Below are 21294 nucleotides of genomic sequence, written 5' to 3'. Positions count from 1 at the left end.
ATTACCTTGCGTTCTTAATTGCTTCTCTTTCTATTTCTTTGTAGCCCCAACTGTAATCGTACCTTCGCCATGACTGGGGAGAAAATCATTATTAGTGTCCGTTTCTTCTGACGTGACCTTCATTCCCTCCATTTCCACTCCTTTTAAGCCATGGCCTCTCGGTGATCTTTACAGAAAATTAGGGTTTATTCACATAGAGTCTGTGTTCTGGGGCGGGGAATCCGGTGTTTTGAGCAGAGAACTTGGTTTCGTGGGGAATATGGATTTTCCAGTGGCTAGTTTTTTCCTGTAGAAATTCACATTCTGCAGATAATCAGGGGTTTTGAGCTACTATCTATTAGCAGAGATCTGAGCATTGTGGAAAGAATTTGACATTTTGCTGAGGTTGGGCACTTTACGGTGAATTAGGGCTGTTCAGGTACTGGTTTTTACTTGGAGAATTGGAGGAATTGGCATTTTGTTTAGAATTAGGATATTTTGGGAGGCTAGGGTTTCGCAGAGCTTGGAGCGTGGATGGAAATGGAGAATTATATTGGAGACTCTGAAACGAGTGATAAAAGAGATGAGATGGAGAAGAACAAAGTGGGATTGCTAAGGGCTTTGGTCGAGGCTCAAGATCCAACTGCTAAGGTAATGTTTATTTGAGTTTATAATTTTATGAGATAATGGTTTAATTTTTCCTCTATGTTTTTGTGACTTTATGGCGTTTTTCTTTGATTCTGTTTAATCCTCTCTTTTTTATTCTGTTTAACCCTCTCTTACTTTGTTTTCCCCTCTCTTACTTTGTTTTATGTTAATGCTGGAATACTTTTCCTGTGAAGCATTTAGTTTCTTTTTTTCGTTTATGGCGACTTTCTATTGGTGAGAAAAAGTTTAAAGCTTTTCTTGCCGTTTATTTTTTAAATATAATTTCTTCTTTCTTCCTTTTATTTTGATTCTTGAGCTTTGAACATTTGAGAGATTATTGCAGTTTGTCATGTTTCTTAGTTCATTTTATTTGTTTCTTATCACACGTTTAAGATAAAATTGTGACATTTATAAACTGGCAGGAATTGCTTATTATAGTCGCATTAACTCCTCTCTCTCTCTCTCTCTCTCTCTCTCTCTCTCTCTCTCTCTCTCTCTCTCTCTCTCTCTCCCCTTTGCTTTTTATTAGATTGAGTGTTGAAAAAATTACAGTGTAAATTCTTGTTCCAAATGCTGGAATTTATGCATTTGGGCCACTATTGAAGAACACTCGGCAATTCTCATGCAATGACACTCTGTAAAATTTATATGCATTAGATTCTAATTAACTGCTTATATGCATTAGAAGAATCGTCAAATTCTTGTATGTCTTTTGGTTTTCTTTTTTGTGTGTCATCAAATTCTTCCCTTCTGTTGTTCTTTGATCCAAAGATTGGATAGATTTGTTTCTAACTTTTTATTTGATTGGAGTATGCAATTGTTTTATCCCTTTCTCTCATTAATATCTTCCATTCGATTGCAGAATGAATACAAAAACAAGGAAAACCCAATAAGAAATGAAGCCCATTGTCTCTCTTCCATATTGCATTTTTTTTCCTTTCTCCAAACCATAGTGATCATTGTTGGCAGATTCACTTAGGAGCCTTCTTCAGTTTGGAGAGAAAAACAAAGCAATTAGGTGCTTCAACAAATTTGGGAGAAGACTTTGGACATTTTTGAATTTAATATAAATAAATATTTATTGATAACAATAAGGGAAATTATAAATAACCCCCGAGAATAGACTTCCTATGCAACTTACCCCCAACCAAATTTTTTGTCACTTTTTACCCTAAATTTAACTTTCCTAGCAAATACCCCTCAAGTTATAAAAAAGATGCACAAAATGGGGGCCGGCAAAGCAATTTGCTTCTGGAAAGCATGCAGGTCGGCGCAAATAGGGGCGGTTTAGCACTTTTGGCATGCAGTCCGACACAAAATGGGGGTGGTCCGGCACTTTGTTTCTGGAAAGCATGCGGTCTGGCACAAAATAGGGGCGGTCTGGCACTTTGGGCATGCGATCCGGCTCAAATGGGGGCAGTCCGGCACTTTGGGCTTCTGGAAGCATGCGGTCTGACAGAAAATAGGGGTGGTCCGGCACTCTGGGCATGCGGTCAAGCACTATGGGTATTTTCGTCAAAAAAATATGACTTTTTTTGACTTGGGGGTATTTGCTAGAAAAGTTTAAAAATTCTCCTTTTGGGTTTTTTTTTTGTAATTTTCCCTAAAAATAATGAAAACATAAAAAATTCAAAAAAATAAAAAATAAAAAAAATTATTTTTATATAGATATTTTTTTGCTTCAGCCGAAGCTTTGGCCAAATCGGCCCTAAGCTACAGTTTGCTTTGCTTTAGTGCAGGCACAAAATTCAAAGACTTTGGCCTCTTCGGTCAAAGCGAAGCGAATCTGACAACGCTGGTAGTGAGCAAGTCGTCGAATAACAATATGTAGGCTAGGGGACTTAACGGGTCGGTCCCCACCCTAACCCAACCCGACTAGGTTATACTGGACCCACTTCGATCCAAACGACTTGGACCTGGACCCGATCAGGTCTAAGTCATTTAGAACCAGACCTGATCCGGACCGGTCTAGAAATTAAAAATAAAAAATAAAAAATATTTTAGTATATAGGGTTCGGTCGGGTCGAACGCGGCGTAAACCCGACTTGTTGGGTCCATAACATGGTCCCATACCTGACCTGTCAACCCATCCCAATTGCCACCCCTAATATTGGCAAATCAAAATATCGGTAATAAATCAATTTTGTTCCATAAAGTCGGAGACAAATATTGAGTCAAAAATACGAATCGCCAAAAATTAATTAAGTTTAAATATTGTGAATATTTCAGATTCGTTTAAAAAAGACGGAGTGAAAATCGGACATGTAAAGATGACATAAGATAAGATTGTGATTTGCAGATATTCGGTGGATACAGTAAAAGCTATTGAACAGTAATTTTATCTCCTTACCTAGTATTATTAAGGTAATACCTAACAAATTTTTGTCTAATTTTTCAATAAATGCAACAAGAATGCCTACTCTATTGTGACGACGCAAAACATATAATAGACTTATTGGAAGGATATAATGAAACAACAATACTAAACACAATAACTACGTTAGCAAATAACAAGAATTGTAACCCAATATATGGGATTGTTGTTAGAAGAAAAAAACACAAATGACCCTAAATATAGTGTTGCAGTTAACTAAAATACAAAGACCCAAAAATGTAAAATACTGGTCAATTGAAAATGCTTTGTTTTACATCATTGAAATAATAAAAGGAAAATTGTTACATGTGGGCTGGACCATATTTCTACATATGTGGTCCATAACGTGTAAAATATCCATCTTAAAGATGGATTCAAGTAGGTGTTCCATCAAAAAACAATGGAAACTAATGGTCCAAATGTTTTCTTACTACAATTGTTATTTCCAGTTTTTAAAATTTATTTATTTTTCCATATTTATGATCTCCATGTTAGAGATTACATGTCCTTAAACAATTAAGTCCTAAAATCCATCTCAAAAATAAATTTATTAAGATGCCCACATTTATACATTGCGGGCTTGGCCGCATAGAAACCGGGTCCATAATAAAAAAGATTGAAATGGTGAAATTAATCTAACTTCTATATGTAGAAAGAAAGCAATAAAATACTTAAACAAATGTAAATATTTGAATCTCACCCTGAATTCCTAGCTGCCTAAATTTTTAGTTGTCACTAGTCTCTCTTGCTCTTTGTATCTCATAAGTTAGGCTACCAAGCTAAAAAACAATGTACTTGCTAAGACTGTCTGGCCCTTAGCATCCAGCTTTTCCTTCTCTAATGAGCAACCCGCTCGCTTGAGCCCTCGAGCTCGTCCTAAATTAAGCACTGACTCGTCGGGCTGGCCTTCCTCTCTAGCTTGAGAGAAGAAGAAGATTTTTCTTCGAGTTAAGATTTTTCGTTGGTTTACTTTTCTCCAACTTTACCTATATTTTAAGACAGATGGTTGATAGATTATTTTTTTGGGAATATATCGCTGGTGTTTTTTTTTTAATATACTCTTTTTAAGAAAGTTTTGTTGGAAATATTTGTTAAATCAATAGTCTTAATTTAGTCTAACTTTTAATGTGTTTATCTCCAAATCATAACTCGGAGTTACTAAATCAACGAAGTGAACAACAGTTTCAATAAAGTTATATGGAAGAAGACTTTTTGAAATGTTTTTTTTTTTGGAAAAATACAAAGTACGAATTTATATCGGTTTCATTAAAAGCAACACGATCTTTTAAGATCATTTGAAAAAATTGGAGTTTCTAACGGATTTCAAAAAATCTGAGAAAATCATGTTTTAATCAGAGACTTGTTAACTATACTCTAAACTAGCATATTCTTGCAGGATGTTGACAATCTTATGCTTAGAAGATTTCTGCGTGCTCGTGATTTAGATGTCAAAAAGGCATCTATGATGTTCCTAAAATACTTAAAATGGAGGCGTGCAATGACACCTAATGGTTACATCTCTGAGGCAGATATCCAGAATGAACTTGCACAAGAAAAGCTTTATATGCAAGGGAGGGACAAGAAAGGATGCCCCATAGGAGTCATATTTCCCAGTAAACACAAATGTTGTCAGAGAGATCTCGATGAGTTGAAGAGTAAGTAGTGTTTTTGCAAAGTTGGTTTTGAATATTTACGTAAAAGTTTGTTTTTTTATTTTTTGATTTATCTATATCCAATTTGCTCCTAGTAATGAAGATTTGCTTTGTTCGCATGACATAGAAAGGCTCGTACTCAAAAGAAAGCTTCTATTGAAAGACGCAATCGTTTTTAATCTTCTTGTACTGTTTGAATATGCTGGAATTTATTTCAAATATCAAACTGCAGATGCAATCATTTTTTATCTTCTTGTACTGTTTTTTGTAATTCATGGCTCGCTGGATTATAATTTATTTCTCACAAGGATAAAAAGTGGAACATTTCAATGATTTAGGCTATTTATAATTTCACATACAAAAATGTTTTTATTTTAGCTGCTGGGGTGATTTTCTGACTGTTCTACAGACTCCAAATTGATTACACTTGTTTTAGTATCTGACCTTGCTCCCTGTTCTCACTACAGAATTTGTAGTTTATTCTCTCGACAAGTTATGTGCCAGGTACAACATGTACTTCTAAATATTGACGATGTGTTCTGTTTTGCTTGTTCTCTTTCATTTACTCTCTTTTCTTCTGTGCAGCATTCCTGAAGGTCAGGAAAAGTTTGTCATTATTGAAGACCTCAAAGGATGGGGCTATGCAAATTTTGATATCCGTGCATATGTTGCAGCCCTCAATATAATGCAGGTTTGTTCTGTTTTCATTGTGATCTCTGTTGTTTCATACTTCTCGTGGCTATATCAGTTTAATTAAAGGAAAGTAGTTCATTGCCCATTTCATTTGCAAACTCATCTGAACTTTTTATCAGCCTTGGTGTTGATGCTGATGGGATTTGCTACTTGGCCATGTGTTTATCTCGACAACGAATTCGAATACTCTTTTACTCTAATGAAAACTCCAAGTCTCTCTGTCATGGTGGCTTGTTATGTTTCCATTTGGTTTATACTATCCAATGACTTTTGAGTATAAGCTAAATAACCTACACTAGTTGGAGTTTGATGCTTTCAGATTGCTCTTAGCTCCTATTCACCTGTCATCCTTCTATTGTCCCTGTTTCTGACAATTGAGGAATTGGGGGAGAAATTGAAAATACTTTCTCTGAATTTGGGTGTAGGGTATGCTGATGGTTATGTTGAAAGATGAATGGAGTTTTTTGAAAGTGGCCCTCAGTGGTTCAACCTCGGGTGATACTTCTGAACAGGGATTATTTAAACTGACTTTTGTCTAACTGGAACATCTTGCATCATCTGGTTATGTTAGATTTGTTGTGCAGCCCTGTTTTAGTTTTACCAACAAAAGAAAAAGGAACTGGAGAAAACATATTAATGGGACTCATGAGAATTGAACATCTGCCCATTTAAGAGTCCATCATAATTATTCCAGTTCTGATCATTTGTTTCTTATCCTTCTTGAAATCTACATTAGATGTTCAGCTTACCCCAAGTAGTTTGGTAGTAATATCCAAAATTGTAATAAGAACCAAAAATTCTTGTTTACTAATGTGGAGGGATTATTTTCTTTCTACTTCTGGTTGACTAGGTCAAACGGTTCTTCCTTTTTCAGAGTCCTACTCTTCTATTTCTTTATGGGAAATGTGGTAGTCAAATAATCGTTTTTTGGTTCTCACATGTTCAACGTCCTTGTTTCCGCTCTCTCTCTCTCTCACATACACATTTATTGAGTTGCAAATTTCTCTCTCTCTCTCACACACACATTTATTGAGTTGCAAATTTCAATGAGCAGAAGAATCCTGGAATGTTATGTTGTTGCATCAGAATAAAACTGAAGACCATTGGTGAAGATGGTTAATGAAGGATGTTTTTATGCTAAAACTTGCAGGATTGTTACCCAGAGCGGCTCCGCAAGGTCTTCCTGATCCATGTGCCTTACATCTTCTTGACTGCGTGGAAAATTATCTACCCATTTATTGATAAGAACACACGAAAGAGGGTAGGAATTGTTATTTCTGCTTTTGATTTGTCTCCCTTTCAATTCAGAGAACTTGGGTGGAAACATTGAGCACTGTCCTCTTTTGACACAAACACTTCAGTGAGACATAATCAATCCATTCACGGTCCTTTCTTAATATCACAAGAAACATTTCTTTTCCTCTCCCAATAATCTCTCTCTCTCTCTCTCTCTCTCTCTTTATGCCACACCTTCATGCATGGACCTCCAATATCTACTATGGATTGCAATTTCAATCGCATGATCAGATTGCTAAACCACAGGGTATGGCAAGTTACTGGTGACTTTGAGCGGTCTCTCTTTCTCCACAAGAGAACTTTCTAAAACTGAGTTCTCTCTCTCTCTCTCTCTCTCTCTCTCTCTCTCTCTCTCTCTCTCAAGCCAGGGCAATAGTGGAGTGTTAGAACCCTAATGGCAGAAGACTCTCTCTTTCTTCCTCTTTCATATATCTAAGACATTCACAAATCTTGCAAAGCCCCAAGAATCTCCATAGAAGTGGATTGTGCAGCAGAGAGAAGAATCCCCATAGAAATGGATTGCGCGGCACAGAGAACTAGGAAGATTGGGATGAACCGACTGATCCAGTATCAGAGAAATAACCTAGACACATTTTGTAGTTGCAATGTAGAGAACAGAGAGCTTATCATAGACAGTGGTCTCAAAAACAAGGTTTGTATCCCTCTCTAAAACAGCCTTAACCACCTCCAAATCCTCTTATTGTATCTCTCTCTCTCTCTCTCTCTCTCTCTCTCTCTTTCATTCTTGGCCTTTTCAATGACAATAAAATAGGTTTAGTGTGTCGTGCTTTGTCCTACCATGAAGGAGAAAGTTGTCTCTGAATCAAAAATTCTAAGTTTTTTCAAGTCTTTGATGAGATAGGATTTAGGGCAACTGGAGAAGTTCAGGTTTACTTTCTATCATTTTCTCCATTAATGACCTTGTGATAGGTACGGATCTTCAGCATCCCAACGTGAAAAAAGAAAATCAAATGGATAAAGCAAACTTTTCTTGCCATTAATCCCTTGCCTTCTTATTAAGGCTATAGAGAGGTTCATCCAATTCCTACTGAAAACTTGATTTTGAAATCCTGGTTTGGGTTTGAAACTAGCGCACAACAAGCAGATAGGGAGAGGGATAGACTTTCGATTTCCTTGAGAGGGAGAAGAGTCTTCCGTTTTCGTTTGCCTTTCATCTTAGAGAGGGGAGATCCTATTTTTCTTCTCTTGAAAGAATATTTGGAAGAAAGAAGTAAGGGCTTCAGTCACCATTAACTTGCTATTCAGCAGGTTACCTTGTGAAATCCCAATCTGGTAGCGAGACTGAAATTGGGATCTACACTGGTCCCATGCCAGAAGGTGTGGCAGGGACCAATATGATCATCACATGCACATACATACACCGCATTCACGTGTACGCACACATGTGGGAATTTATCAAACTATATTTATGATTTCAAGTATTTAAATATTTTTTCTTTTCCAACTATTCCAACTCAGGATCATGTGTATTTAATGGATGTTTTGAAATTAAATCAAATGAAATGTGTAAAATATTAAACAGTTTGTCACTAAGGTGTATTTTGATTTTATATATATATATATATATATATAGCAAAAAGTTTATATAAGGTTGCAACCATAAAATGTAGAACTACGGATGCACCTCAAAAATCCATAAGAAAATGTTGTTTTAATATTGAAAAACCCTCTAATTGATCATCTCGACATCGAGATGTATGACTATGAAAAAAAAATATGATTTGAGTCCTAGAAATAGTGCACATCTTACAACACCTTATCTAAACCGTTCATTTTCAAGATTTTCATATGTTTATCGATCTATTTGATTTTAACCATTTTTGGAATTTAAAATTTTATAATTAGATATGAAAATAGATTTTGAGATAATCCAATGAATATTTTACATCAAAATTATATGTTATGATAAGATTTGAAGGTGCGCCTTTATTGGATTGTTTACGATTGCAAGCTTATGGAAACCACACCTATATATATATATATATATATATATATATATATATATATATATATATATATATATATATGAAAAAGTTTATACTAGGTTGACACTTTAAAATGTAGAATTAAAGTGCACGTCTAAAATGCTTCAAAATGTTGTTTTGATGTTGGAAAAATATCTAATTGATTATCTCAAAATCGAGATGTATAGATATGGAGAAAAAAGAGATTTCAAATCCTAAAAATAGTACATCTTGCACTACATTATGTGGACTATCAATTTTCAAGATTTTCATGGACTATCAATTTTCAAGATTTTCATGTGTTTATATATATATATATATATGGAAAACTCTTCCCAATGCCTATAGGTGAAAATGAACAGTGATTTTGCCTACGTTCATCACCATCCAAATTTCATCGTACAGTCACAGTTGTTCGATAGTGTTTCAATTTTCATTTTTTTCTACAAATCTAAATTACTTGAAATTTAGAGTGTGTGTACATCTTAGTGAGGAGCACTTAATAAAAATATAAATTGATCAAAATACCTTTAAAAATTTATGGGGGTATTTTGGTTGATTTATATTTTACGAAATATATTTTTCATTTTTATTAAGTGCACCTCACTAAAATGTACACACGCTTCAAATTTCAGATCATTCTAATTAGTAAAAAAAATGAAAATTGAAATACTACCGAACAACTGTGACTGTGCGATGAAGTTTGGATGGTGATGAGGATAAGTGAAATCACTGTTCATTTTTTCCTATAGGCGTTTTGTAGTATCTTCCTATATATATATATATATATATATATATATAATAAAATTATTTACTTTTAGCACAAGGAGGTCACAATTACAATCGACCATCAGATGTAAAATCGGACGGTTGGGGGTGTGAATGATTTGACAGAAAATGCAAAGTAAAATTTCTTGAATTGTGTGATACATCGTTAGTTGTTGGATTTTACATCCGATGATTATAAGTGATTGTGACCTCCTTGAGCCACCTCAAAAAATCAACGAGATCACTCAATTTATCGACAAAGTTGTTCTTTTCAAGGGACCATTTCTCTCAAGTATTTTCTCAACCATATTTCATTTTTTTTACAAAACTCCAAAATTACCTTTAGTACGACGTTAAAAGCATCTCCCAACGGTCTGAGCCGGGGCAAGACCTAAAATACCCCCTGCACACGTCCAATTCTGATGATGACAGAGTCGCTAGAAAGCCAATAAGCTCCTTTTGTCGCAGAAAGCCAATAAGCTCTTGGCTCATGGGATAACGGGACCGGGAGGAATGCCCTTCTCGATCTCGGATATGCCGAACGCAGCACGATCGAAACCGAGGGGTTCTATGCTTGCTCGGCTCACTCCGCTCATCATAAGTGGAAAAGTCTTGATCTATCAGCCTTGTCGATGTGGATCCCTCGGGTTCTCAGACATCGGGAATTGCTCCTGGTTAATCGCTCGGGAGGGATAGAGAGAAAGCTCCGGACCCAATTGTTGCCGCCTCCTTTTTTTTTCACTACTGTAAATTCTCATCTTTCACATATGAATTCCCTAGCAGTTTCTAGACCAACCCCGTAGTTCCGTGTTGTCAGATAGTACTCCCCAAAGAATAATAATAAGATAAGCTTGGGTTCCAAAACCCCTTGTTGAGATAGGGCAATCGTCACTCGCCAGCTCCGTTCTAGCTTAAGCTTAGAAAAAAGATGTTTGGCCGAACCTCTATCTTTTAGGGTTTAGAGTTTGGAATTTTTAACAAGTAGGTGTATTTCAGTAATTTAGTCCATGACAAAAGTGGGGCCAAATTACCTCTATGCACCTGCGTATTACTGGTTTTGACCCTTGAAGTAGAGATTTATATATTTGGCCCTAAACAAGGGGAGCTAGTTTTAGTATTTCCCCGAGGTCATTGAGTAAATACCACTGCTTGTTCTGGCCAAGAATAGAAATTTTTATGAAAAAAAGATGTGATGGGTTTGGGAGCCATGATTGGTAGAGGGGTATTTACGTTATTCAGCTCACGATACTTAAGTTCGGCCCAATTATCAAATATCCTTGCTTGTTAAGGATTTCAAACCCAAAAGATGGGCATTTTTGACAAAACAATGGATAAGTTCTTGGTTGAAATGATTTTTTTTAAAGTAATCATTTTTGTTGATAAATTGGTTGATTTGACCTCCTAAATGAATTTTGAAAAAGTTTCACAATTTTAATGATTTTTTTTTTAGTTCTTATTGTTTCCTTTTTCTTGCAAAATATACGTATTAAAAACTCTATAGATCTAGTGCAATCCATCTATTCGGTTTGCACAGACAAGTAATTGAGGTTTGAGAAAATCGTTATGGCACAGCTATCAATGGATTTTCCAGAGTGCCCTCTTATAACCATGTACTGAAATACCACCATTTTTCTCCGTATCCCTCTATCCTCTCAGTTTGCTGACACTCTGAGATTCCAATTTGTACGGTTCTCGAGAGTTCATTGACACGATTTTTTCTCTTATGTTGTGTATACTTTTTGTTGGCATTGACCTGTTGGGTTGCTCTCTTTTGTGCAGATTGTTTTTGTTGAAAATAAAAATCAGCAGTCAGTGCTGCTGAATGAAATTGACGAAAGCCAGCTTCCTGAGATATATGGAGGAAAATTACCCCTGATTCCTATTCAAGATTCATCTTACTAGCTCTACCTTTAAAATCTGGAGAGTAAAAACATCCTTAACTGTGCTGGTATGTACAATATTCTTGTAGTTCTAATAATGCCATGATAGGAGTGTTAATCTTAGTATGCATAGCCACAAGCCCTTCATCTCCTTACCCGCTAAACTTTCTCTCTTTCTTTTAATGGTACCATCTAAACTTGCCAAGAGTGTTGATCCCTTTCCCCTTCACAAGAAGAAAAAAGGGCAAAGCAAAGTACTGTTCCTGAAGTTGAGAGTGGAAGAACCTTATTTATTTACCTTTTAGAATCTATTTGATTCTAGATGTATCTTTCTAAGAAGAGGCTTTGTGATCCTAATAATTATGGGTTGTTTAGCTTGAGCTCTTGTTCATTGGTATTAGGTCTCTGTGAATCTTTATGCCCTAGTTTGGTTGTGGCATCAGTATTTTGCTTAGGGCACGTTTGGTTTATGTGAAAATACTCTTGTATATAAGCATTCAAATCACATAATTCTCTTTTGAATGTGCTAATATTTCCTGAAGTCATGCGTATTTTAAGGTCATCTGATGATTCCTCGTTTTCATGGGTGCTCTAAAGAATCTCATGGGAAACGGCCGTCACTTCCATACTTGTATAGGTAAATCTATGGGAGATGCCTTGGAGATTAACACTCTAGCCTAGGAGTTGTGTCTTCGACGCAAATAAATTATTAAGGGGACGTTTGGATCTTTGGAAAAAGATAAACATGAAATAGTTTTCTAGCGAGATTGCGCATTTCTATTGTTTGGTTCCAATATCCGGAGCAAAAAAAAATTGATGTCAAGATTTGTTTTATCTATTTTGAGACCAAAATAAATAAATTGTTATTCTCCCAAGCTAAAATAATTAATTTTCCCTGAATATCTTTATAGAGCCAAAATAAATAAATAAATAAATATGCATATAGCTAGTTGGGGGCCGAATAGAAGCAGGCAATCACATCCTGTCTCTCTCCCCCCGCCCTTTGTCTCTCTCCTTGCCAAATCCTCTCTCTCATTATAAAAGTCCTTATATTTCTTTTTCTCATCTCTATGTGAAATCTCTTTCTACTTCGATCTTGCTTTAGTCATTTCGTTCTCTCTCTATCTCTACCGTCTTTTTTCTCTAGAGATTCCTTATTCTAGATAGAAAAATGTATCTTTGGGTATGCATCCTATCCAAAAGGTAAAATGTCAGATTCCTTATTCTAGATAGAAAAATGTATCTTTGGGTATGCATCCTATCCAAAAGGTAAAATGTCATTTTATAGGAGATATTTTTCCATTAAATGTATTTTGCAATAAATAATTTTTTCCTAACATTTTTTTTAAAGGTGTCCAAATGAAGCCTGAGAGTTTCTTCAACCTCTCCATGCCATGTAGTTCAAGGTACCAAATGGCTGGCCATGGGGCAAAAACATATCATTTTTCATTGAATCGAATTTTTTGTACATTACATTAGACATCAGGGAGTGGTTTATTTTTGGATGAAGTTTCTATATGGTCTAGCCTATAGGGTCTAGCGTTTATGAAAACAAATAAAGCCTCACTTAAAATCCTCATATGGAAAGCACTTTGGGCATCAGAAATCTTCATGACGGCTCTAAAATCAATTTACAATACCGATAATAAAATTTAAAACTCAAAAAATGGTATAGATGTTATGGACCTATAAACACTTATTTTTAGGGTGAAATGGGTAGTCTAGATGATTTATTGCAATATATACTATTTTGAGAATTTGAAATTCTAAATTTTTTCACAACCATAATGTTCAAACTGAGATGATCAATTTAGAAGTTTTTCAATGCTTGAATTGCAATTTTTTATGAGTTATAAGGTGAGGCTTTACTTATTTTGATAGGGTTGCAGCCTTATCAATCTGTTTTCCTTTATTTTTTTCATTTGAACCTATGACTTGGGATATCCTTGTGTATTAGGTAGGGTCCTTTGGTCGCATAAATCTATAAAAGATGGGGTTTTTATGAGTCAGCCAACTCTTGCTGCACATATGCAGGATCCCACTTAAGCCTATCTTAAAAATGGATTTTTAGTCCAAAATTTAGGAATTCACGATCTAGGTTAAGATAATTATGAATATGAAAAGAAAAAAAAAAAAGTCAATAGGGAAAATAACGTATATATCTGTTATATTTATCATTATTTATGAGATTATCTTCAATTTTTCGTTATTACACCATACTCGTTTTTTCACCATCCTAACAATTTTTTTTTAAAAAAGATGGAACTGTCCATTTTCGATTTTTCAAAACCCGAAATGTAACTAAATTCAGTTTTTGAAATCTCCAGCCATATCCTAATTTTTCAGGCGTATCCCTGTTATTTCTAGCAACTATCCGGTTAGTTTCTCTCCCTCCTCTAAAATGCGTTAAGAAACCTTTTTGGCTGTCTTCATTTTAACTTTGTGTTTATGAGGAATAGTCAAGCATTTCCGGTGATTTCCATGTTTTCTTTCCGGGCATTTTCCCATTTTTTCAGTGAGATTACATCCCGGCTTCTTCCTTCGTTTTTTCTTGGGTCTAAGCTTATATATGAGCTTCTCCGGTGTGGTTCGAGCTATCATTAGTCTTGCTGTTTTGGTTTCTGACAAGATACTGGTATTTCCGGCCATTACTAAGATAGGCATTGAACTTCATGGTGGACGGATGCTTGCCAGCTCCCCTGAGTGAATCTTGTCAGTATTTTTTTTTTGAAAAATATTTCAGTGTATTTCAAAACAATTTGGTTTTATTGTTCTTTCTTAAATTGTTTTTGTAGAGAGAAATTGTTTTGGCCATTAATATTTATTAGAAAAGTTTATATAAGATCGCAATCTTAAAACATAGAATTACCAATGCACCTCAAATATCCATCGGAGAAGGTTGTTTTAATGTTGACACCTAAGTGATCATCTCAACATCGAGATGTAGGAATATAGAAAAAAAAAAAGATTTTGAGTCTCAAAAATAGTACATCTTGCAATTTATTATCTAGAGTGTTCATTTTCAAGATTTTCATAAGTTTATAGCTATACTAGATTTTAACCATTTTTTGAGTTTAAAATTTTATAATTAGATATGAAAATAGATTTTGAGATAATCTTAAGAATTGTTTTCACCAAAATTATATATTATGATAAAATTTAGGGGTACGTCTTAATTGGATTGTTTAAGGTTGCAATATTATAGAAACTACACCCATATTTATTTTTACATTTTCCCATAGTTTTTTTGAAAAATTTCAAAAATACCCCTAAAACACAAATGGATTTTTTAAAATTAATTTTTTTTCATTAATTTTCAACTTTATTTAAATATGATTTGTTTAATCATTCTTTAAATATATTTTTTATATTTTATTTTATTTTTTTAATACTTTTTTGAACGCTCGAGACCTGCCCGGATAAAACGTTTGAACCAACCGGTTTACAAATTAGGTCAATTGAACCGCATCCGGACATATGTCTAGTTAATCGTTCTGATTCGAGCTTTCTTTTGAGGGATCCATATGGTCAATGCGGCGCAGCTGTCTCTGCCATTTACAGAAGGACACGTGGACGGCAGAAATTGATAGAAGAGAGATGGACGGCCAGAACTTCACGGGGTTGCTCGGGGAATAGAGTTTACGAGAGGGCCGACTCGGGAAGCCTTGCTTTCTGTACGTGAAGCCATGTACAGGGATGGCAGAGCAATATCTACTATGCCCCTACTTTGGTTTTTTTATTTTTTTTTGGGGGGTTACAAATCTTTAACCATTAAAGTAAGGGCCCTCCCAATCTTATAACAAAGTAAGCGCCCCTCCCAGTTTTATTAAAGAGAAAAGTTTATATAGAACAGAGGTTCTAAACAATCAAATTTGAGCCTAACTCAAAAATTTCACTAGAAGATGTTGTTTTGATGCGTTAATATACTCAAATTGATCATCTCAACATCAAGATGCATGGATATGAGAAAAAATTGGATTTCAAATTTTGAAAATAATGTATTATGTAACGCATTTTTGGACCATCAATTTTCAAGATTTTTTCAAGTTTAAATAGATCTATTGATCTACACTATTTTTGAAGCTTTAAACTTTATAAATAAAAATTAAAATATATTTTAAGGCTATCACAAATATTTTCAGTATTGAAACTGCATTTCTCGACACTATTTGAAGGTAGGCTCTATACAAACCGCACCTTTTATTAAAAGATGTAATTTTGAGGTCACAAATTCTTAAGATGGTCAAAGATTAAAAAAATATACATAAATGGATACCCTCAAAATGAACTTTATAGATATTCTACTCTCAATATTTCTAGTATTACACTCGTAACCTTGTCATGATTTTTCCTTGCTGTTACCCTCTAATCAACGATTTTTCCTTGCTGCTACCCTCTAATCAAAAAGTAAATGTTGTAAAAAAATAAACTACATTTCCACTCCCTTACTCATTACCCATGAAATCTCTGTCTTTCTACCTATCCTTTCTCTCTCTATACCCACCCTCTCTCTCTTGCCCACCTCTCTCTCTCGCATTAAAAATTGCGGTGCCGGACCGGAATCAAGAGAATGCGCCCGATTCACTAATCTAAACCACATTTTCAGATGGCCAATTTATCTTGCTGATCTGAATTTTAAAACACTAAACACAACAAAAATTCAAAAATAAGGAGATTTAAGATTCCTCGAACTGGAATTACCCACATCTCAAATAATTTTTGAGTACTCGGCGATTTTTAAGACCATTGGTTGAGATAGAAATTCAATCTGGGGGACTCTAGATTGAGAAAGGAGATTGCATTCTTATATTAACGTTTCCAAATAAAAAGAAAAATAGACTCTCTCTTTTTTTTATGGGAATGGAAACCACAACATACTAATTATGGTGTGGGGTACCACCACCACGACTTAACCCCTTACATGTTAAAAAAGAATTTAATTAAATCAAATGTGGACTGTTTGACTATGGTTAATGGGTACCATGAAAAAGTAAGAATGATGTACGACGCACGACAACAATATATTGTCATTGTCATTATAGCTTTTTCCAAACTATTTGAGAAGATATCATCATCAGCATACTTAAATCTACTTTCTCTCATCTTATCGTCTACTGGAGCTACATCTAAGTTATCTCGGACGTATTCATTTCGAATTTTATCCATTTTTGTCTTACCACTCATCAATCTCAACATCTTCATCTCAACTATGCTCATCTTATGGGTATGTTGTTTTCTGACTACCTACTATTCCGCCCTATCTATAAAAGAAAGAAACTTTTATATAAGGGTGAGGCCCTAAACAATCAAATTAAGGCGCACCTCACAAATTTATTACAAAATATTGTTTCGATTCTAAAAAAACCGTTAATTCAATCATCACGACCTCTTAAATATATGAAAATGAGAAAAATAGATTTAAAGTCTTGAAAATAGTGCAGCTTGTAGTGTATTATGTAGACCGTCAATTTTCAATATTTTCAATTGTTCATATATTTGCTTGATTTAAACTATTTTTTTAACTTTAAGTTTTATACTAAGAGATGAAAATAATTTTTCAAGCCATCATAAAGATTTATGATAATGAAACAACATATTTTGGCACTATTTAAAGGCACCCTACTTTGATTGTTAAGGGCGTTGGCCTTATGCAAAGCACACCCATAAAACAAAGTTAGTCTCAAAGTAGTCTGTTTCATTGGTATAATGCGATGATTACATAAAACTCAAGTTACCCATTTTTTTCAATCCCTTTATTTGATTATCGACTCAAGATTCAAAATAAATATTGAAGAAGAAGAGAAAGAAAAAGCCATAGATACAAGACTATGATAAAATTCTAGTACACCATGGCGGGGTATTCAGCACACATTATACCTTGGACTAAAGGCGAAGCTAATGTATCATGGAGCTTGATTGTAATTTTTCATGAGATATTCTCAGGACTATAACCGCTGGAATCCGCTTTATTATTAAAGGAAGTTTAATGTCCGTTGGAATCCGCTTTATTATTAGAGGAAGTTTAACGTCGAGCTTGTAACTTGTTTTTCTGGTTAAAAAAAAAAAAAAAAAAAAAAAAAAAAGACTATGATAAAAATCCAGCCATTGTATGACAACCCAAGTACACACACAGAGGATGGCAAAACCAGACCGAGAATGATGTGACAAGGAAGAAACGAAAGGTAGAAAGTATGGGTAGTTTTGGAATGTTGGGTCTTAGTGCAAATGAAGAATAACCCCAATTGGACACGAGACACGGAGGCCAATTAGTGTGTACTTTTGTAGACGTGCAGTGTCAAAAGGTGAAAACAAGGGTAGCGATAAGAGTGTCAATCGAATTCGAGACAAGACACCAGAGAGTGCTTTAGTACACATGCGTCTGACAGGCGGAAGATACAGACAAGAAGAGCGCGAGGATGGAAGCTAAGGTATCATAAGGGTGGAAGACTCGAGTATAACTACTTACAAGGGTTGAGGTTGTGGTCGCGATGGTGCCACCACTCGAGCTTCAGCTACTCCATTCACATTTGAAAATTATTAATTATTTTAAAATGGGTAGAGGGGTATAATCCTATTGATCTAACCAAAAAAAAATTGATAAGGGATACGAAAGAAAAAAAACGATCCTAACTACATGAACTCGGGACATGAAGACGGAAAAAAGAACCTAATTACATGAACCCTGGGGCGGGAGAGTGAGTGAAAAAGCGAGAGAGAGGATTCCTATGCCTCCACTACTGTAGAGAGGTGGCAATCAGATCTGGTTCCAAGTCTATACGTAGGACCCGGTGGATTGGATCTGGTTCCAAAGGACTTGGACCCGATCTGGGTCGGGGTGGACTCGGCTCAAATATAAAAAATATGTATACAATGTCAAAATATTATTTAAATATCTAGACTTAAGTCTGGGTCCAATTCCATAAGGAACCTAGTCGGATCAGGTCCGGGTCAAATAGATCCGACCCAACCCACCCGGAGCCGACCCATTGCCACGCCTAATACTTTGATGCCAAGAGAAATGTAGCTTGTTAATTGAGAAAGAGATAACTAAATATACGTAGATAAATATGGAATCTCTGCTAGTCTGTTTAGAGAGAGAAACAGACTTCAATATACTGAGAGAGAACCAGAGAGAGAGAGAGAGAGAGCTTTTTTGGGAAATGGGAGAAGAGCGAAAAGGAGAAATCTCCCTTATATTTGGGCGGCAAGCCGCCAAGAGGCTATCAGCCTATCAATAGACATGAAAGAATATAATATACTAGCGTGCGTGCAGGTCCATATTTTGACACATATTACGCTGAGGTCTAACCGTAGGCCCCCTTTTTTTTCCTCTTAACGTTCCCATCAGTCTCATGTTCTCTACATCTTATTTCTTTCTTCTTAAAAAAAAATTTCTCTTAATCGATCCGATATTCGAAATATATGACTGCCCTAAATCTCATGTCTTATGGTATAGTCCAAATATTCGATGTTGTAAATATCGCACTGCTCTATTTATCTGGTTCCTGAGAGTCTGAAGTTTTTGATATCGGACTATTAAAACTCACGCATTACGCTATAGTTCAGATATTTGATATCATAAATATCAAACCGCTTGATTTATTTTATTTCAAGCAGGTTTTATTTCGAGCAATCCAGGACCGACAATACTAGACCGCTCAAAACCAAAGAAATTGAGCACTACGATATTTGCGATATCAAATATCTACCCATAGCATACAGCGTGAGTTTTAGGGTGATCCAGACTAAACAAGAAAAAAAGGAAATTTTGATCGATATCGAGAACATCATACCATATTGAAAGCATCATACCTAGGGATGGCACCCACAAAAAAATAAAAAATAAAAATAAAACAGGCAGGCTTAGGCATGGACCCCGGCATGATACACGCCAAAATATAGAGTTGCACGTAATATACTATTTTATTGGTGTCCTTAGGTAATTTTTCCTTTAAATTACAAGTTCAGTTCCGTTGGAAAAGATTTTGCATAGAAATTATCTTTTTAGCGTGTTAGGAGGAAATTATGGAGCCAACCATAGAAATGACTTCCAAGATAAAAAAAGAAAAAAACTCTGCAGCCGTTTTTGGATCCGGGAATAATCTCTCTCACTGAAAAACTGGTAAAAATTTCCCAGAGTCCAAAAAGGCCCTAAATTACCTTCCCAATGTCGATGAATACGCGACAAAAGAAACATCGAGAGAGAGCGAGAGAGAGAGAGAGAAGGAAAAGACGAAAGTGGAATAAGGAAATAAGCTGAGAGACAAAACAAAACACAGAGAGAGAGAGAGAAAGAAATTTAGAGAGAGAAAAAGGTCAAAAAAAACCCTCCTACAATACTTCGTACGTCCACAAGTGAATAAAGAAATTTAGAGTGGAATATAAAGAAATAAGCTGAGAGAAAATAAAACGTAGAGAGAGAAATTCAGAGAGAGAAAACTGCAACAAAAAACACTCCAACGTCAATGAGTGAGAGACAAATCAGGGCTAAAGAGGAAACAAGAAAAAGATAAAAAAATAGATTAAAAATTACGAATAGGGTACGGTCGGCATAGAGCTCAGGATCTAAAGAATCAAATTAAAGCCTACTTTCAAATAATGTCTTCAAATGTAGTTTCAAGATTGGAAATTTTTGTGATAGTTTTAAAATATATTTTTATTTTTATTTGTATTTATAAAGTTTAAAGTTTCAAAAATATTGTAGATTATATGAAAATCTTGAAAATTGTTGGTCAAAAATTGTGTTATAAAATATAATATTTCTAAAATATCATGTTAAATACTGTTTTATTTTTCATTTTTTTTTCAAAATATTTTTTATGAAATTTTTGGGAGTCCCCTCAAAAAATTAGGGCGAACTTGGAAAAACACATATTTTATGCAAAAATAGATGACCAAAATGCCCCTATAATTTTCAAGGGTATTCCGATAATTTTTCATCATCATAAATTAAATATTTTTATCATGTGCACCCTTGTTATATCTATGCATGCTTTAAATTTTGCTTCAAAATTATTTGTATAATAAAAAATAAAATAAAATACTATGACGCATCTTATCAAGATCTAACAGTTAAGTGTTAACCCGTGACATTGTGACTCAAGCCATCTCAGCCATCTACTCATATCGGAAACAAGGGATATCATATAAGTGGGTGGGATCACATAGAGAGCCCTCCCAACAAGAAAAGGGTGCCGTTTGTACTATACAATCAATTTAGGGCCCACCTTCATATAGTGTCAAGAAATATGGTTTCAATAGTGAATAGTTTTGTGGTAGTTTTAAATTATATTTTTATATTTAGTTATAAAATTTAAAGCTTTAAAGATAACGTAGATCAAGCATATCAATGAAAACTTGAAAATTAGTAATTACAAAATGTCTTACGAGATGCACCATTCATGAAACTTGAAATTTATTTTTTTTCTCGTATCCATGCATCTTAATGTTGAAATGATAAATTTGATGATATTCGAGCCTCAAAACAATATCTTGTAGTGAAAGTTTTGAGGTAAGCTCCATATAAACTTTTTCCTCAACAAATCGTTCAAAAGATTTTAACTGCAAAAAAAGAAAAAAAAAAAGGGTAGAAAATAAAATCTATTGGGGGTTTATAGGAAGTACAGCGCTAAGATTCTCAGCCACCAGCAGCAGAGACTGATAACTGACGATGCTGCAGTGTGCAGTGCAGCGTAGCATCGTCCTGCATCTCAAATCTCTGACTGCTACTGTACTTACTCTATTTGCATTGCCAAGAAATAACATTTTATATGAAAAACCCACCTCTTATATGAAACAAAACAAGAGAGTGAAAGCTGGAAAGACACTGTCTCTTTTGTAATTAATAACAATCAACTATCATTCACCAGATTCACTCTCTCTCTCCTCTCTTTTTCTCTCTCATTCTGGAATTGATATGAGGTATTGACAACACAATCTATCTCTAACTCTGCTTTTGGAATTAAACGTCCAATTTTCTTTCTCTCTCTAGATGCCAAATGATCAGGCTTGCCTCTATT

The 21294-nt window shown here is 34.9% G+C and overlaps 1 protein-coding gene across 10 annotated transcripts; it reads left to right on the top strand.

The window, feature by feature from the left end:
• The first annotated feature begins 202 nt into the window (after positions 1-202).
• On the top strand, positions 203-12157 carry LOC18434320 (uncharacterized). Of its 10 annotated transcripts, none has more exons than XR_016056933.1 (8): positions 203-630; positions 4398-4656; positions 5121-5157; positions 5239-5344; positions 6497-6607; positions 7101-7294; positions 11175-11343; positions 11834-12157. XR_016056933.1 is itself a non-coding variant. In XM_020667384.2 (7 exons), exons 1-6 carry the CDS (start codon positions 514-516, stop codon positions 11295-11297), a joined length of 753 nt encoding a protein of 250 aa, XP_020523043.1. In that variant the 5' UTR covers positions 203-513; the 3' UTR covers positions 11298-11343; positions 11834-12157. The 10 variants fall into 10 exon arrangements, 5 of the variants coding, with proteins under 5 accessions (XP_020523043.1, XP_011623394.1, XP_088724967.1 ...); XR_016056932.1 differs by lacking the exon at positions 7101-7294 and adding an exon at positions 5772-5841; XR_016056936.1 differs by lacking the exons at positions 5121-5157; positions 7101-7294 and adding an exon at positions 5772-5841.
• Positions 12158-21294: the final 9137 nt, after the last annotated feature.

The sequence above is a fragment of the Amborella trichopoda genome, chromosome 6, assembly GCF_054954075.1.
Source record: "Amborella trichopoda isolate Santa Cruz 75 chromosome 6, AtrichopodaSantaCruz75HAP2 v2.0, whole genome shotgun sequence".
In the NCBI taxonomy this organism is placed as follows: Eukaryota; Viridiplantae; Streptophyta; class Magnoliopsida; order Amborellales; family Amborellaceae; genus Amborella; species Amborella trichopoda.
This window is presented reverse-complemented; position numbering and strand designations above follow the sequence as displayed.

Bases quoted from the DNA above. Each gene is read 5' to 3' on its own strand.
- LOC18434320 (XM_020667384.2), top strand. From the start codon at position 514: ATGGAAATGGAGAATTATATTGGAGACTCTGAAACGAGTGATAAAAGA. The intron at 4,657-5,120 runs GTAAGTAGTGTT...TTCTCACTACAG, and splicing joins AGATCTCGATGAGTTGAAGA to AATTTGTAGTTTATTCTCTC. The intron at 6,608-11,174 runs GTAGGAATTGTT...TCTTTTGTGCAG, and splicing joins ATAAGAACACACGAAAGAGG to ATTGTTTTTGTTGAAAATAA.